The sequence below is a fragment of the Mirounga leonina genome, unplaced genomic scaffold, assembly GCF_011800145.1.
Source record: "Mirounga leonina isolate KUSES-001 unplaced genomic scaffold, KU_Mleo_1.0 Mir_175, whole genome shotgun sequence".
In the NCBI taxonomy this organism is placed as follows: Eukaryota; Metazoa; Chordata; class Mammalia; order Carnivora; family Phocidae; genus Mirounga; species Mirounga leonina.
The window spans coordinates 6,133,206-6,153,911 of NW_023270453.1; the positions used below are offsets into that span (position 1 = coordinate 6,133,206).

The 20,706-nt window shown below is 39.8% G+C and overlaps 1 protein-coding gene across 8 annotated transcripts in view; it reads right to left on the reverse strand.

The window, feature by feature from the left end:
- Positions 1-20,706, reverse strand: part of PTER (phosphotriesterase related) — a 71,906-nt gene that overhangs the window by 25,967 nt on the left and 25,233 nt on the right. For all 8 annotated transcript variants that reach the window (XM_035021553.1, XM_035021551.1, XM_035021547.1 and 5 more), the window contains 2 exons: positions 11,975-12,445; positions 10,368-10,633 (listed from right to left, as the gene is read on the reverse strand). In XM_035021553.1, the coding sequence (XP_034877444.1) occupies positions 10,368-10,633; positions 11,975-12,445 (737 nt within the window). The remainder of the gene's footprint in view (positions 1-10,367; positions 10,634-11,974; positions 12,446-20,706) is intronic.

The window sequence follows — 20,706 nt, forward strand, 5'->3', positions numbered from 1 at the left end:
AAAGCAATAGAAAAATAATTCAGGTTGTTCTGTATTCATTGTATTTCCCATTATCTACAGTTGAACAAGCATCTTTCTCCTACATTATTCACTTCCTTGACTACATGGGTCCCCACCTTACAGAGATATTTAATGACATCATAGAAGGAATGATGTCACAGTTTCAATATTATGACTTAAGCGTAGGCTTACGCAAAAGGAACAGATGGCTGCCAGAGAGAAAAACCCTGTTTAAATTAGACTAAAAGCAGAAGCTGGCTTTGAATTGTGAAGGGTAATTAAAACTTTATTTTAAAATACATTTCACAGTTTGTATACCCTAGGAAGAGCTTTTTACCATGTGAACTTTCCAGCTGCCACATAGCACAAAAGAGGTTGTGCTTCTCATGTAAGGTGGTACACAGTTCAGGGAATGATGGTACTGAGAAGAGTGAAGATAAATCTCATAGACATGGCAATCCTATTTGTTAAAATGTCACATTTCATGGGAATGGTGTCAGAGTCATGAAAAGTTGCTTTAGGAAAAAAAAATTACTGGTAGAAGTTTTGGGTGGGTATAATGTACAGGAGAGAATACCTGACCAGTGCCTTCTTTGGCCCCAACATAGGCTGGTCTGCCCAAATGTCTGTTAAAGAGGACAATCTGGGATACTCCACAAATATCAATTATCAGCATAACTTAATTGCATTTTATTTGGCATTATTTCTGTATCTTAAGATGTTCTGCTACCTTTCAGTCTGTCACACGTTTGTCTGGACTTTTTTTTTTTCTTATTACATAGGTTCTGCAATTAAAGGAAATCCATGATAGACAATAATAGCAGGGAAATCCACATAACACTTTAAGGGTTAGAAGTAATTTTTCTTAACCCCTTTTGACAAAGGAGCAAAGGACCAGAAGGCTTAAGTGACTTGTTCAAGATCACACAGAAGTGCTGGTGTCAGAACCAGAAATTAAGCAACATGACTCCAGCACCCCGTTTCTCCATCATCCCATGCGTAGAACATACACAGAAGGGATATACATTGCATTGATGAAGGAATAGCTCCTGCCAATGTCATCACACAGTTTTAACATTTAATATATTCAGAGTTTGTGTTTCTATGTCAGTGAGTACTCTCTACAAACCTACGTAGATCTTTATATAAAATTTGGCCACAGTGTGACAAGTTACAGACAAGCGGCCATAATGACATGTTTAAAAGCATCTAGGCTTTTTTTTTTTTTTCCTAGTTTTTCTTTCCTATCATCTGCCATAGCGATAGCAGAAGAAATGTCAGTAGACATTAGTAAATTTAAAAAAGGGAGTGTTCTTACTACATATTTTCTTTTAAAGACTCTCACTTGCTTATCAGGCCCCTACTTTGTTGCCTGAACTGATTTCTTTAGGTTTTCACTCCATGGTAGGATCTGAGCCAATATGACTAAATAAGTTGTCTTTACTATAAATAATGTGCACAATGTATATACTCACAATGTGTACTCATTCCTCTCAGGCATACGCTACTTATGCACATAATGCATGCATATGCATAATGCTAATAATAAAGTGTTAAGAACTACTGCATTGAACACACAGGATTCTAGATGTTATGACCCATTTCATGTGCATGACATACCCATTGTTCTTTCTTTAAAATCCTACCGTACTACTTGAGTATATAAAGATGTTTTGAAGAGTTTAAGTTTGCCAAGCATTTGCCTGGAATTGATTTTGAGTGATTTCACGTTAATTCACTAGTATTCGTAGGAATTAAAAAGGTGCAGTTCCGAGGATACCAGATAATAATTTTTTTGTGGCTTTTCAAAGACAACTGTAAGGTTAAAAGTCACATAATTATAATTCAATCATCAGTTTGAAGGCAGAGAATGTGTTGTGTTCCCTCCTATATCCCAGTGTCTGGCCCATGAGGCACTCAATAAATATTTGTTAAATGAATGAATGAAGTAATATTCCGCCCTCTAGCTTCACCTAATTAAAAGCATGAAAAAACATGTATGCAAATTGTATACTTTAAAGAGTCAGGTGAATTTGGCATGAATAATCAGAGGTACAGAGAACAAAATGGGTTATTAGCCCATCCCTTGTGTTCTCACTTCTGTTTCAAAACCCTTGGGTCAAATTCTACCCTCTACAAGGAGGGATTTTCAAAGAGAGGTGGGCTATATTCCTGCACCTAATTATTATTGTGCCCCTCATCAAACTCTAGGCCCTGGATTTCCATCAAAGCCCCATGCTTTGATAGATAGATAACCAAGTAGAAAAAAGATGGAGGCATAGCACCTGTCTTTGGCCCTCTCTGAGACTCAAAACTTAATCAGGAAATAGTTAGTACCCCAATGCCTCCCAGCCCTGCCATTTTACCCAGCTTTCACTGGTAACGAAAGAATTGTATTGTCACAAAAATACCTACGGCTCCTCTATAGTACTTGACGGATAAAATTTCCTTGGAGATGAATTGCAAAAAGACCATCCGTGGGGTATCTTCTCGAATCCCACACACCCTGTATTAGACCGGGGGCAGAGACAGTGCTGTGATTCTACGCCAACTGGAAATGGAGATAGAGTTTTAACAGGTAGTTAAATTATAATAAATGATTAAAAGGCATAAAGCCTTTGTGGATTAACAACCCAAACAGGGATGCCTAAGGGCTGGTGTTATTTTCTAATAACTGTTGACTTTGGGTGGCTATAACTGTGAAGGGCAGCGCCCCCCCCCCCCCCCCCACAGAGCTCCCTGGAGCTAAATTCACTGCTGTCCACAGGCACGTCCACAGGCCCATATTTCTTAAAGAGAACAGATGGTTAGGGGAGGGCCTAGACACAGAAGCAGATTTATCTTGTCAAGGTTACTATCTCCAGGTAAACGACCTTAAGCAGGTCGCAAGTGGTCACATGCCAACAATGTGGTTCAGAGGTGTCCTGAGTGGCTGCCATTCATTAACTCTTCCCTCTCAGCATCCCAGTTGCTCCTTTTGGATCGGTGGGTAGCAGTTTTGCTGTTGTTGCTATGGGGGGTGTGTGTGTGTGTGTGTGTGTGCATGTATTTTAAGAGAAAATGCCTTATGCATGAATGCTAGTGAAGATTTATATACCTTCAAAATATTTCATTGCTTTAATATGATTGTGGACATCCTGGAGTATTTTATTTTGTATTCTCAAATGATAGAAGTCCTACCTTCAAGGGATTAAATGCACCAATCTGATAGGTAGTCAAGGCTGACTGGTGGAGAGCCCAGTGTTGTAAAAGCAGCTGCAGGGCAGAGCGAGCGCCTTGACTTGTCACTTCGCAATCACAACAGCCGGTGGGTTCAGAGCCTTCTCCTGGATGCCTAAAAAGGCACGGCGGGAGAAACGAATGGTTCTATGCTTTGTTTGGTTTGGTTTTCCTGGAGTTCTTGTTTTCAGAATGCTCTACTGTTTGTGTGTGGTCTGTGTATTTTGTTGCACAAAATACATGCCCTTTTGTGATTTGTCCCCATTATAAAAGCTGAAATCCTTGCCCTTTCAATACAGATCAGATTGTGTGTGCAGCCCAGGAGACCTCAGGAGTCTGTGAAAGGCTGACCTAGTCACACTTCTGCCTGGCGACTATCTTGCTGTGAACACCCACATCAAAAGGCCAAAGTTGTCTGCATCTGCCTTCCCGAGTATTTTTTTTTTCTGTTACTTTATTTCGTTTGTTTTTCCAAATGCACTACTTTTCTTCTGAAGCCATTTTGCCCAGTTGCCTCTACCCTGAAATGTTCCTACTTCTATGTATTTCTTTTTCAGTCACTGGGACCCTGCATCCTCCTTAATAGAGGTACAGAATGAGTGGGATGCTCTAGAAACGGTCTCAGGATTTCCCAGGATGCTCTGAATTTGTCTGACGTCAGGCCAACCTCTCAGTTCCATCCTGAGCCATTCCAGAGGGAGGCACTGAAAAATCAGACAATGTAGCTTTGTTATTTAAAAGAAAATACACATATGTGTACAATATATATGTTGTTTGATTTTATGAGCAAGGATGTCCTACTGTACTTGGAGTTAAAATTTATTTCACAATTTCCAACAAAAGTTTACTTTCTTTTTTTTAAATTTTATTTTATTATGTTATGTTAATCACCATACATCACATCATTAGTTTTTACAAGCATAATCTTCTAACTTACCAACGTGTCTAACTATACGGAGAATTAGAAAGATTCTTCTTTAATCATCATGGGCCAGTTCAAGCAGTATGGGGGATGAAATGTTCACAGAAAGCCTGTCCTACATAGTGCATGTAAAATACTGAATAAAATGAAAGGGGAAAAAATGCTATTTTTAAATGCTTGGTTAGGCTGGTGGGGAAGTAAAGGACTTGCTCACGGTGCAGAAACAAGACAGCAGAGAAAGTGAGAGGTAAGGGGAGACCTAGAGCACCCATTTGCCTGGCTGGTGGGGGGTAGGTTAATGGGCCAAAGCGAGACAGAGCCCAGCCTGGGTAATTAGGAGGTAAACTGGAGACACGGTTCCCATCAGCACATAAAGGGAATGCTCCCTCACCCCAGACAACACCCAGGGGGGTAGAGGAGGAGGCAAAATCTGGTCCACAGATGGAATCTTTGGAGATTATATGCCTTTCTCAGTCTTGTTTTCTGGTGAAAGGGAAGCAGATTGAGAAAAACCATCTCCAGTAAGAATCCATAGCTGCAAGCCTGCTATTCACTGAGCTTGGGAGACAGAATTCATAGAACTTGTGTGGTTCTAAACCCCTCAAGTCAAAAGTTTAAAGAGCCACAAAAAGGGGCGCCTGGGTGGCTGGGTTGGTTTAGTGTCCGACTCTTGGTTCTGGCTCAGGTCATGATCTCTGGGTCATGAGATTGAGCCCCACGTTGGGTTCTACACTCAGCGTGGAGTCTGCTTCAGGTTCTCTTTCCCTCTCCTTCCCGCTCACTCTCTCTCTCTCTCAAATAAATAAATAAAAATCTTTAAAAAAATAGTCACAAAAAAACAAATCCTGTATGATTCCACTTGTATGAGGTACCTAGAGTAGTCAGATTCATAGAGGTGAACAGTAGAATGGTGGTTGCCTTGGCCAGTGGGGAGGAGGAGTAGGGAGTTGTTCAGTGAGTAGAGTTTCACTTTTGCAAGATGAAGAGTTCTGCACTTAGTTTGCACAACAATGTGGATGTATTTAACACTATTGAATTTTATACTTCAAAATGGATGTAAGATGGTAAATTTTACGACTATTTTGCCACAAATAAATAATTTTTTTTTAATTTTTAGAAATTGAGTTTAGAGTAGTCCCAGATTGATGGTGCCCCCCTAACTGCCTACAAGAAATAAACAAAACAAACCAACAAACGAATGGGGGAAAAACTCCTCCAGCCTAGGACTCATAATAATTTCCAAGGAATCCAAGATCACAATATCATTTTTTTAGTACAAGAAAATAATCTCACATGAATGAGAGCCCAAAGAACCAACAAACAATAAAATCAGGGGGAGAAAGACATTAGAAATTAGATTTATTAATCAAAGGTAAATATTTGTTTAATATTTTTTAAAGATTGAACTGAAAACATACTGAAGGAAAAATAAATTATCAAAATTAACCAAGCAGAATTAAAAAGTAAACAAACAGAGGCACCTGAGTGGCTCAGTCAGTTAAGTGTCCGATTCTTGATTTCAGCTCAGGTCATGATCTCAGGGTTGTAGGACTGAGCTCTGTGTTGGGCTCCATGCTCTGAGTTTGGAGTCTGCTTAAAGAATCTCTCTCTCCCTCTCTTCTACCCCTTCCCACCTACCCCTTCCCCCATGCTAGCTCTCACTTGCATTATCTCTCTCTAAAAAATTACACCCTCATCCAAATTATATGCCCATTGGTTTACTAGAGAGCCTCTTGTCAGTTACAGCTAGATTTTCCATAACACATTGCCAGTCTGGGTCTCCTTCCCACAAAACCAAGTAGGTTTCAACACCTTAAATCTAAATGTCTAAAATAAAGAATGTTAAAACCTTAAAAAAAAAAAAAGTAAACAAATAGAGGGGTGCCTGAGTGGCTCAGTCAGTTAAAAACCGACTCATGATTTAAGCTCAGATCATGATGTCTTGGGTGCAGAGATGGAGCCCCATGATGGCTCCACACTCAGCAGAGAGTCTGCTTGAGATTCTCTCCCTCTGCCACTCCCCCATGCCTACTCACTCTTCCCCCGCCAAAATAAATAAATAAATCTTTTAAAAAAGTAAACAAATAGAATTTATAGAAATTTTCTTAAAAGGAGTATGGGTTTAAGTTTTCTGTTTCTTAATATTATAAACCAAACTGATAGATTAGGGCAGCAGATTGATTTTGCTGGAGAGAGAGAAGTAGTAAATAGGAAGAAAGAACTTTAAGAAAATAGGTCCAATATGCAAATGGATGGAAAAATGAATGAGATGTTAAGAAATCTGTAGGACAGGTCATCAGATCTTACATATCTCAAACTGGAGTTTATGATGAAAATAAGAAGATATGGATGAAGCACTATTTGAAGAGACAATGGCTGAAGTTTTCCAGAAACAAATGAAAAAATACATCTTCACACGTTCTGCATGGAGCACTGGGTGTTATGCACAAACAATGAATCATGGAACACTACATCAAAAACTAATGATGCAATGTATGGTGATTAACATAACAATAAAAATTAAAAAAAAGAAAAGAAAATTAAGAAAAAAATACATCTTCATATCCAGGAATCCCAAGCATACATGATAAAAAGAAATTCACACTGAGATAGATCATAGTGCAGATATAGACTCCCAGAGACAAAGATGTTAAAAACAGAAAGAAAAGGCAAGTTACTTCCAAGGAAGCATAATTAGGTTCAGCCGACTTATGAACAGCAATAACGAATGTCAGTTGAAAATGGAATATCTTTAAAGCACTTAGAGAAAATAACTTTTAGGTAGAATTGTCTAAGTAATTATTGTAAATCACGTATTCTATTTAATTATCTCTTATGAATGAAGGAATGAAGTCATTTTCAGATACATATACACTAAGTATGTATTACCAAAACAGACACACACTGAAGGAACTTCAAATGATGTACCTTAGGAAATTCAAGGATAAAGACCTGAGATGAAGAGGGAATGGTAAGCAAAGAAAATAGCAAACAGAAAGGCTAATCTAAATATACATTGACCATCTATATGTTTTATAATAGTAAGATAATGTATAATCACTGGGATTAAAAAAAGGAAAATAGACACCCATCCTGGAAAATCAATAGTATGTAAGTCAGATGGTAAATGATTGAAGTCGAAGGATTCTAAGGTCTTTGTATTACCAGGAAGGTTGGTAAAATATTTATTATATTTAAAATGTGATATGTTAAAGGTACATGTTACATTTTCTATTATAACCACTGATAGGATAGAAATAGTATAGATACCTTCCAAAATATTAAAGGGGAAAGATAGGGCACCTAGGTGGCTCAGTTGGTTAAGCAACTGCCTTCGGCTCAGGTCATGATCCTGGAGTCCTGGGATCGAGTCCCACATTGGGCTCCCCGTTCAGCGGGGAGTCTGCTTCTCCCTGTGACCTCCCCCCCTCTCATGCTCTATCTCATTCTCTCTCTCAAATAAATAAATAAAATCTTTAAAAAAAAAGATTTTAAAGGGGAAAGATAAAATAAGAAGGTGAAAAAAATCAATAAAAGAAATCAAGAAAGGATGACATTAACTATGACAAAAAGAAAAAAAGTGGGGGGTGGTGCCTGGATAGCTCAGTTTTTTAAGCATCCGACTCTTGGTTTTGACTCAGGTCATGATCTTGGGCTCCTGAGATCGAGCCCTGCTTTGGGTTCCATGCTCAGCGAGGAGTTGACTTGAGATTCTCTGCCTCTATCCCTCCCCCCACCCACACACATATGCTCTCTCTCTCTCTCAAATAAATATTAAATAAATAAAATCTTAAGAAAAAAAGTGGGAACAAATATTTTAGTAAACATAGTCAATGTAAAAAAATTGAAGTTTTCATCTAGAAAAAGAGACTGGATAAAACCCAAAACCCAGCCACATGCTGGGTGTGTGTAAGACATTTCTAAATTATAAAACCAACACAGAAAGATCAGGATAGTCACATTAATATCAGATAAAACAGCCTTTAAAACAAAAAGAATTACTCAAATTACTAGAGATAAAGCAGTTCAGTATATGTTGAAATAAGTTTCAGTTCTCCAGGGAAGAGAAACAACTTGTATCCATGTGATGGCATAGCTTCAAAATATATAAAGAAAAAACTTGAAATATGTACAATAAGAAATTTAAAAATCCACTATAATAGATTTTTAACATACTTCCTTTTTTTTTTGTAACCAATAGATTGAGCAGTCACAAAGTCAGCAAGAATATAGAATACTTGAACCTGGTTACTAACTGTAGTCTAATGGACCTATAGAGAGCATAAAAACAGAATACAATGTTTCCACAAACCCAAGAAATATTTATAAAATTTAAAAATATATATTATCTTACTCATTTGCATGACATACTTCAGACTGCTTAAAAAGTTAAAGAATCATCCTTCTGGATTAAAGATGCTATATACGTTCTAAATCATACAAGGTAACATTATCAAATGTTATTTTAAATTCATATGAACTTACCCTAGATCTCACAGGAAATGGTAGGGTCAGGATGTAAAATCAGGAGTCCTCTAGGTCCAAAGATTCTTTTCTTCATACTAAGACACACTACTGGGGATCTAGAAGCATCCTTCTACTTTATCAGTACAACCAGAAGATCTTGAAAATAGCCATGTATTGATCCTGATACCAACCCAGTTGCCAGGAAAACTGCCTTTACCTTGATGTTCTCAGTCTCTCCATTAATATCGCCTTCTCCATTCTGCCACAATTATAACTTTTAATTTCTTTTCAGCCCAGGATTTTATAATATTTCTATTAAGTAGAAGCATTTTATCAATACATTCTGTAGGACTGTTAGTTTATTAAATAGCAGAATGCCAGGTGTGACGATGAGGAGCTATCGGTCTGTTAATATGCCTTTACTCCAATATGCAAGATAGAAGTAATCATAATGTATTATTAGTCTCATTTTTTCCTGTGTTAATTCCTTAATCAACTTCATCTGAAGGCCAATGTCTAGCCTTTGCAATACTGTTAGGCTTCTTCATAAAACGAACTGCAGCCAACATCTGTTCAAACAGTCCCTTATTTTGCGGGCCCCTACACATCTAATATAATGTGTTGGGGTTGAGCAGTGAGCTCCAGAAAGATACGTCCATGTGTTAACCCTCTGAACCTCTGAAAGTGACCCTGTTTGGGAAAAGAGTCTGCAGTTGTGATGGACGTTCAGGATCTCAAGAGGAGATCATTCTGGGTTGTCTGAGTGGACACTCAATCTAATGATGTGCCTTTCTGAGAAACAAAAGAGGAGAAGACACAGACAGATAGGAGGGGGCCATGTAAAGAAAAGGGCAGAAGCTGATGTTATGTAGCCACAAGCCAAGGAAACCAGACAATGGAAGAGGCAAGGTAGGATTTTCTCCCAGAGCCTTTGGAGGAAGTGCAGCTCAGGCCTCCAGAGCTGTGAGAAAGCCACCTAGTTTCTTATAATTTGTCATAGTAGCCACTGGAAACTAAGAATACTACCAAACAAATAATATACCCATTACTATTATGTTTTTTAAAGATTTATTTATTTGAGAGAGAGAGAGAGTAGAAGGGAGGAGCAGAAGGAGAGGGAGAGAGAATCTCAAGCAGACTCCAGGCTCAGCGTGGAGCCCGGAGCCCCAGGTAGGGATCGATCTCACGACCCTGAGATCATGACCTGAGCCAAAATCAATAGTCGGATGATCAACTGAGTGAGCCACCCAGGCTTATGCCCCAGTATTATGTTTTATAATTGCATTTTCCCAAATTCAGATGACTCAAACCACCAGTCACAACAGCAAATTTGCATATTTACGTTTGTGGTTTTCTTCTCAGGGTGAAACCATTCACATTCCCTTCCCTTTATATTTGCAGATAAATTTTTCACTCTTAACTACTGACAAATACTGAGCATCTAGACTTGGCAGATACTGTGGTATCAGACCCTGAGGCAAAGAAGTGAAGTACACAGGGACAGTTACTATGAAGGGTTATGAAGGATTAAGTAAATTAAAAGAAATGACTTACACAAAACACCTAGAACACGAACAGACCCAGAGTCAGGACACAGAAAAGGCAGCACTGACTTTTACGAATGTCTCTTGTAAAATACTGTCATCCAGGTAGTTAGTGGTTTACTCTAGGTGATTAGCATTTCAATTATCTGATGTTATTTATTTGATCATCCATAATCATCTGGTGACTTGAACTAATTTGGAGAGAGTCTGCTTACCTATCGATGTGGGACATAACTGTTTTGGAGATGTCTACACCTGCTTCTTGCAACACTCGGATGATCTGAAATGGTGCACTTGGATTCCTCCCAGGATGAATAATAACAGGACAGCCCAGCTGAGCCTGAGCATGAGCAGTTGCTTGAAGAACTTTCCTCTCATTCTCAGCCAGAGGCCAGGAGCAACCAATTTCTCCAATGACGCCACACCTGATAGTCGTTCCATCGGCCCCATGGAGAATTTCATGAATGAGGACATCAGTAAGCTAAGGAAGAGCAGGAAAGAAAACATTTTATAGGCTGAATTTATCAACCCAGAGTCACCACAGTATGTGAATGGATGTATTCCTTCGGCCATTCGTTCTTTTAAGAATGTATTCGCCATCCATTCAATTAATATGGGTCAATGACAAAGGCCAAATCTCAAATTCAACAAGTTATTCTAAATCAAAGATTCAATAATATCTTACTGTGATTATTTAACGAGAAATTTGTGACTTGAGGAAGCTATAGGGGGAAAAAATGTGACTTCATGAAAGTACATTCAGATGAGAAAAAAAAACCCTATAATTTAACCTGAGAAACATCTAGAACATAAAAAGACTGCCCTTGAACATACATCAACCGTATCAACTAATCCTTTAATTCTCCCTTATTTATGTAGTGCTTAACCCCATACAGCATAGAATATTCACAGCACACAATACTAATATGACATTTTTTGATTCATATGTATATTACTACTAAGAGTGGTTGGAAGAATGTGTAATGGCTGACTTCAGGATAGTCTTCAAATAATATAAGCATATAAAAAGGTAAAGATCTGATTGGAAAATGATGCAGATAAAGTTTTGCAATACAAAGATTTTAATGATTAACTGAATCGTTGCAAAGACTGCAGCTGACGCGCTATGCCTTTCAAGCAGGCAATGGATGACACGTATAAATATAGCCAGTAGGTATAAACACGTATAAACACACACAGACACGTTCAGAAGGAGAGCACATATATATGCCAAGAAGCTTTGTGGCTAATTCTTTCTGTTTCTCTCTGAAAGATTTCCTTCCTTCTGCCCATTCTTGCTTAAGATCATATGATAACAAAAACAGGAATGGATTTTCTTCCACCCTTCCTGTTTTGTAAAAGAAGGAAACCTATTCGCCCGTGTGCCAAGTCTCTGCCTGCCAAGTCTCACCCTACAGTGAATTTTTTTTGCTGGTTATTATAAAATCCAGAAAGAATATCGAGGTTACATAACTGCAGTTTATAATGGGAAAATGAGGTTTACAAACAGGCTGAAGCACCACTATGGAGCAGAAGTACCACATATCCAAATCTAAGTGTTAACACTTGGGATTTTTCAGTGACTAGTGGGTTAAGCTCTCCTCCCTTGACGCTCTTTTCTTTATGAGACAAAATGTTCCTAGTTTGGGTCCCCACGGGCAGATGTCATTGCTAGCTAGCACATTTCTGTCGCAATGCCCAGCTACCTCTGAGTCAGTGACATTCCCCAATGGAGATGGCACAGAGGGAAAATCCAATGTCTGAGGTTCTGGCCTTTCTGAATTGACACGCAAATATTGTCCAAGTCCTCAGGGCTCCTCACCTGCTCCACTGACATGGCTCTGGTCTCCGGAGAGTGAGTTGCCTCCACGTAAAACCCAGCTCCAGATATGATATGGACGCCCGTCTCCTCCGCAAGCCACCTCAGAGTCTTCACGTCTCGGCTAATCCCAACAGTTGTGTTCTCCACCAGAGCCCCTCCACCGTTGGCTTTAAAATACAGCAATTCTTCCCTTACAGCTTCCGTCTCCTGATTCAGCCGAAGATTCTCTTTATGGGAATAAGGGTTTTTTTGAATCCAGAATAAGTTTTTCTTCATAATAGGTTCCTGAGAGGCAGCTTCATGAGACGGAGGAGGTGGGTAGTAACAGTGGTCAAAGGTCATTGTCAGATGTTCGTGGGTCAGAGTACGGCCCAGTTTGCTGGGCTCCATGGGGCCCAAAACCGTTTGGACTTTTCCACTTAAGGAAGACATTTCTGGTGATGCCAGGAGATGCTCTGAAAAGAGTGTTTTCTGGAAAAAAAAAAAAAAGAAAACTATAATCAGAAAATTTAACACACCCATAAATTCTATCCATCGGGGATGGGAGGCTGCGAATGTATACCTGTGTAAGAGAGAATCAGTGAAACTAGAGATATGATCCCACTTATCATCCTGCCAAAGCCAGTCAGTCTCTAGTAAATTGTGGAAGTTCACTGCAGCCTTAAGTGACATGCATGGTGTTAGATGTCCCCTGGCCACTTCTACTGGGACTCCTTTGCCTGACTTAATCCCAACCTCATCTACTGAAAATATTTCTTGGTATTCAGTTCACAGTTTCCTTTTGCTTAATTTTATCTCATTAGTCATGGCTATACTTCCTTGGTTAATTCAACAGTAATCTTCATTAAAAAAAAAAAACTCATAATCAATAACATGTCAAAACCAGCCTTGTATCAGAACTTTTTCATTTGTCATTTTTCAAATAAATTAAATATACTGAGGCTACTGATCATTCCATTACTCATTCACTATCCAAGTGAACAAACTTCTGTTGAAAGGTCCATCATGTGCCAGAAATTGTATATATAATATATACGTAGGACAAAAATCTTTGACCTTGATCATTTCACAGATTATTCCCCCAAAAAACAACTGGGGGGGGCACGCCTAGATCTAGATTTTTTCTTTTGTCTAGGGCACATAGTCAGAAATACTTCGAAAATCATTAAAAGCAAAACTCCAGGGCTCCTGGGTGGCACAGTTGATTAAGCGTCCGACTCTTGGTTTTGGCTCAAGTCATGATCTTGGGATCCTGGGATTGATCCCCGGGTCGGGGGTGGAGGGGTCCATGCTCAGCGGAGAGTCTGCTTGAAGATTCTCTCTCTCCCTCTGCCCCTCCCCGCCATGAGTGCACGCACATGCATGCTCTCAAATAAATAAATCTTAAAAAAAAAAAACAAAAACCAAAAATCCTTTGTTATAATGCAAGTGACTATAACTTAATTGAAACTGAAATTTGCTGTCTCCAAAGAGTAAAAACCTCTCTATTTATCCTATTTATTTTCATTTGTAACACATACTAAGTATTCACCAAGTTTCCATCACTGACAACAAGAACCCCAGCTCCAGAGCTTTCATGCGTCCATATGTTTCCTAAATGAAGGGATTCTCTTGGAAAGAAGGCATGACTGAAAGTGTGAAGACAAACACCTTCGTGGCCAAGAGCGAAACCCCTGCCAGAAACAGTGGTCTACACCGAGTGCTAGCCGTATACATTCGGAGGATGCTGACACATTGACTGGGAACCAGGTAAAAGAACATGCCTCTGAAGCTCTCAAGCTGTTCCTTAAAGACATTCTGAAATCCCTGACCTTCTGAGCATCAGTTTTCTTATCTGTAAATTAGAATAACAAAAGCACATTTCCTATGCTGTCCTAGGCATTCAGTGAAATGAGCTTCCAAGTATCAAAGCTACCGCAGGTCTGGCACACAGCACTTGGTTAACAAATGATAGTTCTGTTCTGTTCGGCCACATTGGAACTACTATGTATTCCCTAGGTTATTTTTTTTTTTTTTTTCAGAGGGAGTGTTTGGTTAGAGAGGAGATCATTTGGGGGAGCAGCAGGTAGAGGATGATTCGCAGTGGTACATTCAAGAGACAAGGGGAAAAGAGACCAGGGTTGGGGAGAAAGGAGCACCGAGCCCAAGGCAGTTTAACATCAATCCACTGCAATTATCTGGAACTGAGGAGTTTGACATGTATTGGCCCATAATGTGTAAATAATTGATTTCGACTGTTTGATAGACAACTGTAGGACGTGTGGCTAGCACGGCCATAGTTTTTTGTTGGTAGTGCTCTTCTGCAAGCCAAGCTTCCATCATCTAAATAATTCACATGGTGACAGAAGCTGGTGTCTATTTAGAGAGTCGCCGTGTGCCTGCCGGTCACCGCACAGGACAATGATTTTCCTTGATGATGTCTAGGACCTCACTGTTCAATGCCTTATTCCCTGTTACTGAGAGCAAGGAATAGGTAGCTAGTTCTTTCTGGTGACAAAAATCACAGTTCATTAATGATCGATTCAGTCTTCCATAGGGGTTAATTTGTTCTTTCCTTCCTTTTGGCTGATGGGGCCCAGAAACTTGGATAAACTGATGAAACACTATCACTATCATTGCATGTCAACCAGGCTTCAATTTTTTAAAAAGGAAAAAAAAAAAAAACAAAAAACCAACAGCAGTAGCACTTTTACTAGAAAAGTACCAAACTGCATGGTTAATTGATACAGATTTGAAAGAGCAATGTTAGTAAGTTGCAAGCTCACAACCTGTGAATCTGTGAAAAAAAAAAAAAAAACCACTTAAATGTCATCTCTCCTGGGAAATTCCTCAGGCAGAGCGAGTTGCTGCTTCCTATGATCACAAACAATGTAACTCACACTTAAAGGATAAAAAAGGATTAAAGAACAAACTGTAGCCGACATTACTCTAAGCTGGAATGTGTCTTTTAGCGTGAAAAAATATGTATATAATGCTCATGGTTCCTGCACGGTTACATACAGGAACTCCTGTATGGCTCTTTCACCCACATTCAGCCTGAAAGCCGAATAGGCAAGGGGCTACCACTGGCCTTCCACCATAGAGTGAAGAGTTCACAGGGTACGGAGGAGGGTGATGGACAATGAGAGCTGCCGGTTTACAGACAGGAGTGACCTGCACCAAAAAAAGCAGGCTTCCAGCATTTTCCAGAGCATCCATGGGAAGCTTCAGCATTGCATACACCTGCAACAGAAGGTAGTGGGAAAAGAGCGGAGCTATAAACGCAGTTGCCAAAAGCTTTGTTGTACTTCAAATGTGAAATCTGAGCAGTCAGACACACCGAGGCTAGTCTGCAATTACCGGCACGAGCCTGGTCAAAGGAAACAATACTTCTAACCCCAATGCGTATAGAAGCACACTTCAAAGGAAAAAAAAAAAAAAGACAAGACAAGAGAACGAGTACTATAGGGTTGAGCTGGAAACCAGAGACAATATGTAGGATGTGTCATTTTTGAAAATACATGCACAAATTAACTTTTATAAAATATAGAGCAAATTTGCCAAACTGTTAGAGATTTGGTGGTGGGTGGGGAGTTTGGGGGGCAATTTTCTTTTTGTTTCCCCGAGATTTTGCCACAGTTATTTCACTCAGGCCGTTATGCTTACGATTTTTCTGTCTCCCTGAGTTGAATATTCATTTCGGTTACATTTCACATTTCAGAGGATAGGACTTCCTGAAAATTTTACATGCGAATGAGTGTCCTCCTGGATTTCATAGACTCATGCCCTTTTCCTGCCCCTGCCTCTGTCACACCTGGTCCTGGACCTGGCTGAAGGTACCTGCTCTGCAATCTTAGATGCAGGGGTCAAATTGGCAAGTTGATGTTGGGTGAATTGATTTTCAGCTCACTTCCCCAAGAACTGCATAAGTTCGAATCTCTATACTAAATCCTTGTTCCATTTCACCTCTAGTTTTCTTTCCCTGATCAAACCCTACCTGATGAAAAAAATGGGAAAGCATTTCAGAGTTTTATGCAGGAGAAGATATGAACTGCATAACTAGCAGTCTCATGGAGAATGGATGAAGGCGGGGGGGCGGTGCGCTGGCAGTGGGGTGTTGCTAGAACCTGGAAAAAAAACCAGGTGGTGGCTTGGTCTGAGAGGACACCAGTGGAGATGGTGAGAAAGCAGAAGCAGTAAGAAGTACTGGCAGTTTCTAACTGGACTTGCTGCTGCTATAAAAGGATCCCCCAAACAATGGGCTCCTCAGAAAAAAGTGCCTTCTGGTGCAAATATGCAAGCACTTCTATCTTTTTATGGGGCTGCATCACACAGAGCAGCAGGACTCTATAAACACCGCACTTAGAGCTGACATCTGATTTGTGACTGAAATATTTGTAAAACCACGTAATATTTTTTAAAGCTTGTTTGAATACTTCTTTCACGTGCAGGTTCAAGCCTGTGACATGTCTTCTCTCCGACAGCATCGGTCTGGTGGCAGAACAATGGTGACACAAGATTTCCTCCTCACACCCAGCACATGCCCACTTGCCCGGATACGTATAGTTCTATGGCTCTACTGCATGGAGATTTATGACTTTTCATATTAAGCATTGTCAAAAAAAATCAGTAGCCATGCCTGAATAAGGAGGAGGAAATCCGACCACTTCAGAACAATAATGGGACCCAGCAAGTTCTTCAAACAGTGACATAAATAAAACAAAACCACTCAGAGAGATAAATGAGCAGCGTGATTCTTGTACTCAGAGGAAAATGTGGGTTTCATTCCCAAGGGGTTTTTTTGCCTTTTTTTTTTTTTTAGCCTTTTTTTCCCATTTGACTAAGGAAGTTGGAGAGACATCTGAGGATATTTCCAAATTCCAAATAACAAATATGAAGATGGTGATGAAGATGTACCCAGGAAGTGACACTCCTCGAAAAAGGCATTGATAGATGAGTGCACCTGGGAAAGGTCCCTTCCCCTGGGTTGGCTCAGGCCTTCCTGGTCCCGAGCAACTTAATGCGAACAGTTCATCTAAAATGATAGGTCAGTTCAGTCCTGTAATTACTCAAGTCAGAAGTCACATTGGGCTGCTCAACTGTTGGGATGGGGCTTGTAGCTTAATTGACTTTGTTTTAAAAATTTTTATTTTTAATTGAAGTACAGTTGATGTACAATATTATATGAGTTTTAGGTGTCCAATCTAGTGATTCAACAATTATATACACTATGGAAATGCTTGCCATGATAAGTGTAGTTACTTACCACCTGTCACCATACAATTATTACATATTATTGACTATGTTCCTTATGCTGTACTTTTCATCCCTGTGATTTATAGCTAGAAGTTTGTACCTCTGAATCCCCTTTGTTTTTTTTGCCCATTCTCCCACTGCCTCCCCTCTGGCAACCACCAGTTTGTACTCTGTATCTATGAGTCTGTTTCTGGTTGTGTTTTTTTTCTTAGATTCCAGAATAAGTGAAATCATATGGTGTTTGTCTTTGTCTGACTTATTTACTTAGCATAATGCCCTCTAGGTCCATCTATTTGCAAATGGCAAGATTTCCTTCTTTTTTATGGCTGAGTAATATTCCATTGTACCTCATCTTCTTTACCCATTCATCTATCAATGGACACTTGGATCGCTCCTCTAACTGGCTAGTGTAAGTAATGCTGCAGTAAGCAGAGGGGTGCATATGTCTTTCCTCATTAGTGTTTTCGTTTTCTTTGGTAGACACCTACAAGTGTAATTGCTGGATCATATGGCATTTCTTTCTTTCTTTTTTTTTTTTTTAAAGATTTTATTTATTTATTTGACAGAGAAAGAGACAGCGAGAGAGGGAACACAAGCAGGGGGAGTGGGAGAGGGAGAAGCAGGCCTCCCGCAGAGCAGGGAGCCCGACGCGGGGCTCGATCCCAGGACCCTGGGATCATGACCTGAGCCGAAGGCAGACGCTTAACGACTGAGCCACCCAGGCGCCCCTCATATGGCATTTCTATTTTTAGTTGTCTGAGGAACCTCCATACTGTTTTCCAGAGTGGCTGCATCAACTTACATTCCCCCCCAACAGTGAGGAAGGGTTCCCTTTGCTCCACATCCTCGCCAACACTTGTCATCTCTTGTCTTTTTGATACTAGCCATTGTGGCAGGTGTAAGGGCATCTCATTCTCGTTTCAGTTTGCCTTTTCTTGATGATTAGTGATACTGCGCATCTCTTCATGCATCTGTTGGCCATCTGTATGTCTTCTTCGGAAAAAATTCTATGCAGGTCCTCGGCCCATTTTTAAGTTGACTCTTTAGTCAAACACGTGCTAAATGATCAGCTCTTCAAGTCACACACACTAGGACTTTGGTAAATCCTACTCATATTAAGACTGGTTTCTGGAATGTATCTGTTCAGTCAACAAATTGAAAACATTTTCCCCTTAGTAGAAAAAGGGAGGGAAGGGAGTTCGAAGGAGGGAAAGGATGAGGGAGAGGGAAGAAAAGCCCTGGATCTCTATTCAGGTCAAAAAGCAACATTACTCACTACTTGTCACAGTAACATTGGAGCTGGGACAAGTGAAATGCTGTCAAAATGCTGTCTACAGAACTGACCTTTACGGGAGTTTTTTTCATTTGAAAAAAAACAACAACAACAAGATTTAGCTCATCTCAACCCCTCATTCTCAGAAAAAGTTTCCACACTCACTTCTGTGAGACTGTTTAATGTAAATTCCTTGATTTTGCTACGAGCATAATCCTCTCAGTGGAACATGGAACAAGTTATTGGATACAATGATTATGGCTTCTTTTTGCCCCTAAAGAACTCTCTACACTGAGGCTAGTTCTCAGCTTTCCTCTTCCATGGATTCTTAGCACTAGGCTATCTCACAGAAACATCAACATTTGCAGCAAATTGCACAGCTGGTCCTTAACTGCCTTTAGTCACTTAAAGAGTTACAATTTGTGTTACTTTGAATTCCAGGTGAATCACAGGTTAATTTTTTAAACATATAAAGTATCATGTTCCTCACACAATTTCATTTGGAAGGCTATTCTTGAGGTGGCTTGATTTAGTTGCAAGAACAGTAGGTTCAGGTTCTTGGCTCTTCCGCTAAATAGCTGTGTGATATGGGGCAAGTAACTTAACCACTCTGAGCCTCTTTTCCCATCTGTGAAATGAATGGGTTGGACCGGATGACTTCCAGAAGACATTCATGGTTCTGTAATATCCTTTAGCTTGAAATGGATATTGATGACCTTCTAAAGATCATTCAATGAAGAATATTCATTTATCAATGGTGTACTTTAAAATGTATATTTTATATCCATGTGCATACATATGTATGTAATAAGAATGAATTTCATTCATTACCTATCAGTGAAGGCTGTACTTATTAAGAATTTTTTTAACATACAGTTTATATACGTGTGAATACATACACACATGTACATGGAGAGAGAATGAATGGGTTTCAGTTTGAGATCCTTCTCAGTTTGAAAGAACTCTAGGAGGGATGGCTGGACTTGAAAGAACCCTGAACTTGGAGTTCTGGTTCCAATGTTTCCTACTTGTGTAACTGAAAAATTCACACATTTTTAAAAATTTAAAATTTACCTTGAGTTAGTTTCCTCACTTGAAAACTGGAATCCTATCTGCCTGATCTACCATGTAAGATTTGAAATGAAAAGCAAATAAGGTGATACCTAAAAGCACTACCTAAATTATAAGCAAATACAAATGTTCAAAATTATTATACACCAAACGTTAAATTATTTTCCAAACATTTGCTGAGTATCCCTAGGCAAATACACCTAAACTTGTTCTTTCATAAATCTAACAATAAGTGGATGAAGTTTATGAATCAAACTGAGGCTGTAATCTGCTTATAAATGAATTCCTTCGCTTGAGACCTGTGATTCTTAAAAGTAGGCTGACTGTTGGCGATTAATATCACAGCTCATTAGGCTTTTGGAAATGACCCACCGAAGCGATTGCAGCTATAGGGGGTCCTCATTTTCCATGGGTAACTAGTACTGGCAATGCCTTTTTAAATGAATGCGTTCAATAGAGTGTGTTCGCTGGCATACATAGATGGCTTTCAGTGAACCCTGCCTTCCAATATTCACATCTGTGTGCAACCCCTTGGTGGAAGCCAAGCTGACCCATGACTCAATCGAACCAATAGTATGTGGTGGAAGTGATGCCATGTGTTTGGGACCCAAGTCTTTAGAAGTAGCTTCTGCTTTCGTGTTCCGGGGAAACCTGAGCTGTGATGTAAGAAGTCTGACTACCCCTCATGTGGAGAAGGAGAGGCCCTCAGATCATATGGGGAATATAAGAGCCAGTCACCCAGCATCCCTCCTGAGCTCAGCCTTGCAGCTGTCCCTGAGAAGGTACCAGATGAATGAGTGAGTCTTGAACATTCTAACCCAGCCAAGATCCCACATGACTGCAAGCCCAGCTACAGCCAACCAGTACAATCTGGCCAACCCACAGAATTTTTTTTTTTTTATTATGTTATGTTAGTCACCATACATAACATCATTAGTTTTTGATGTAGTGTTCCACGATTCATTGTTTTTGTATAACACCCAGTGCTCCATGCAGTACGTGCCCTCCTTAATACCCATCACTGGGCTAACCCATCCCCCACTCCCCTCCCCTCTAGAACCCCCAGTTTGTTTCTCAGAGTCCATAGTCTCTCATGGTTCGTCTCCCCCTCCGATTTTCCCCCCCTTCATTTTTCCCTTCCTTCTCCTAATGT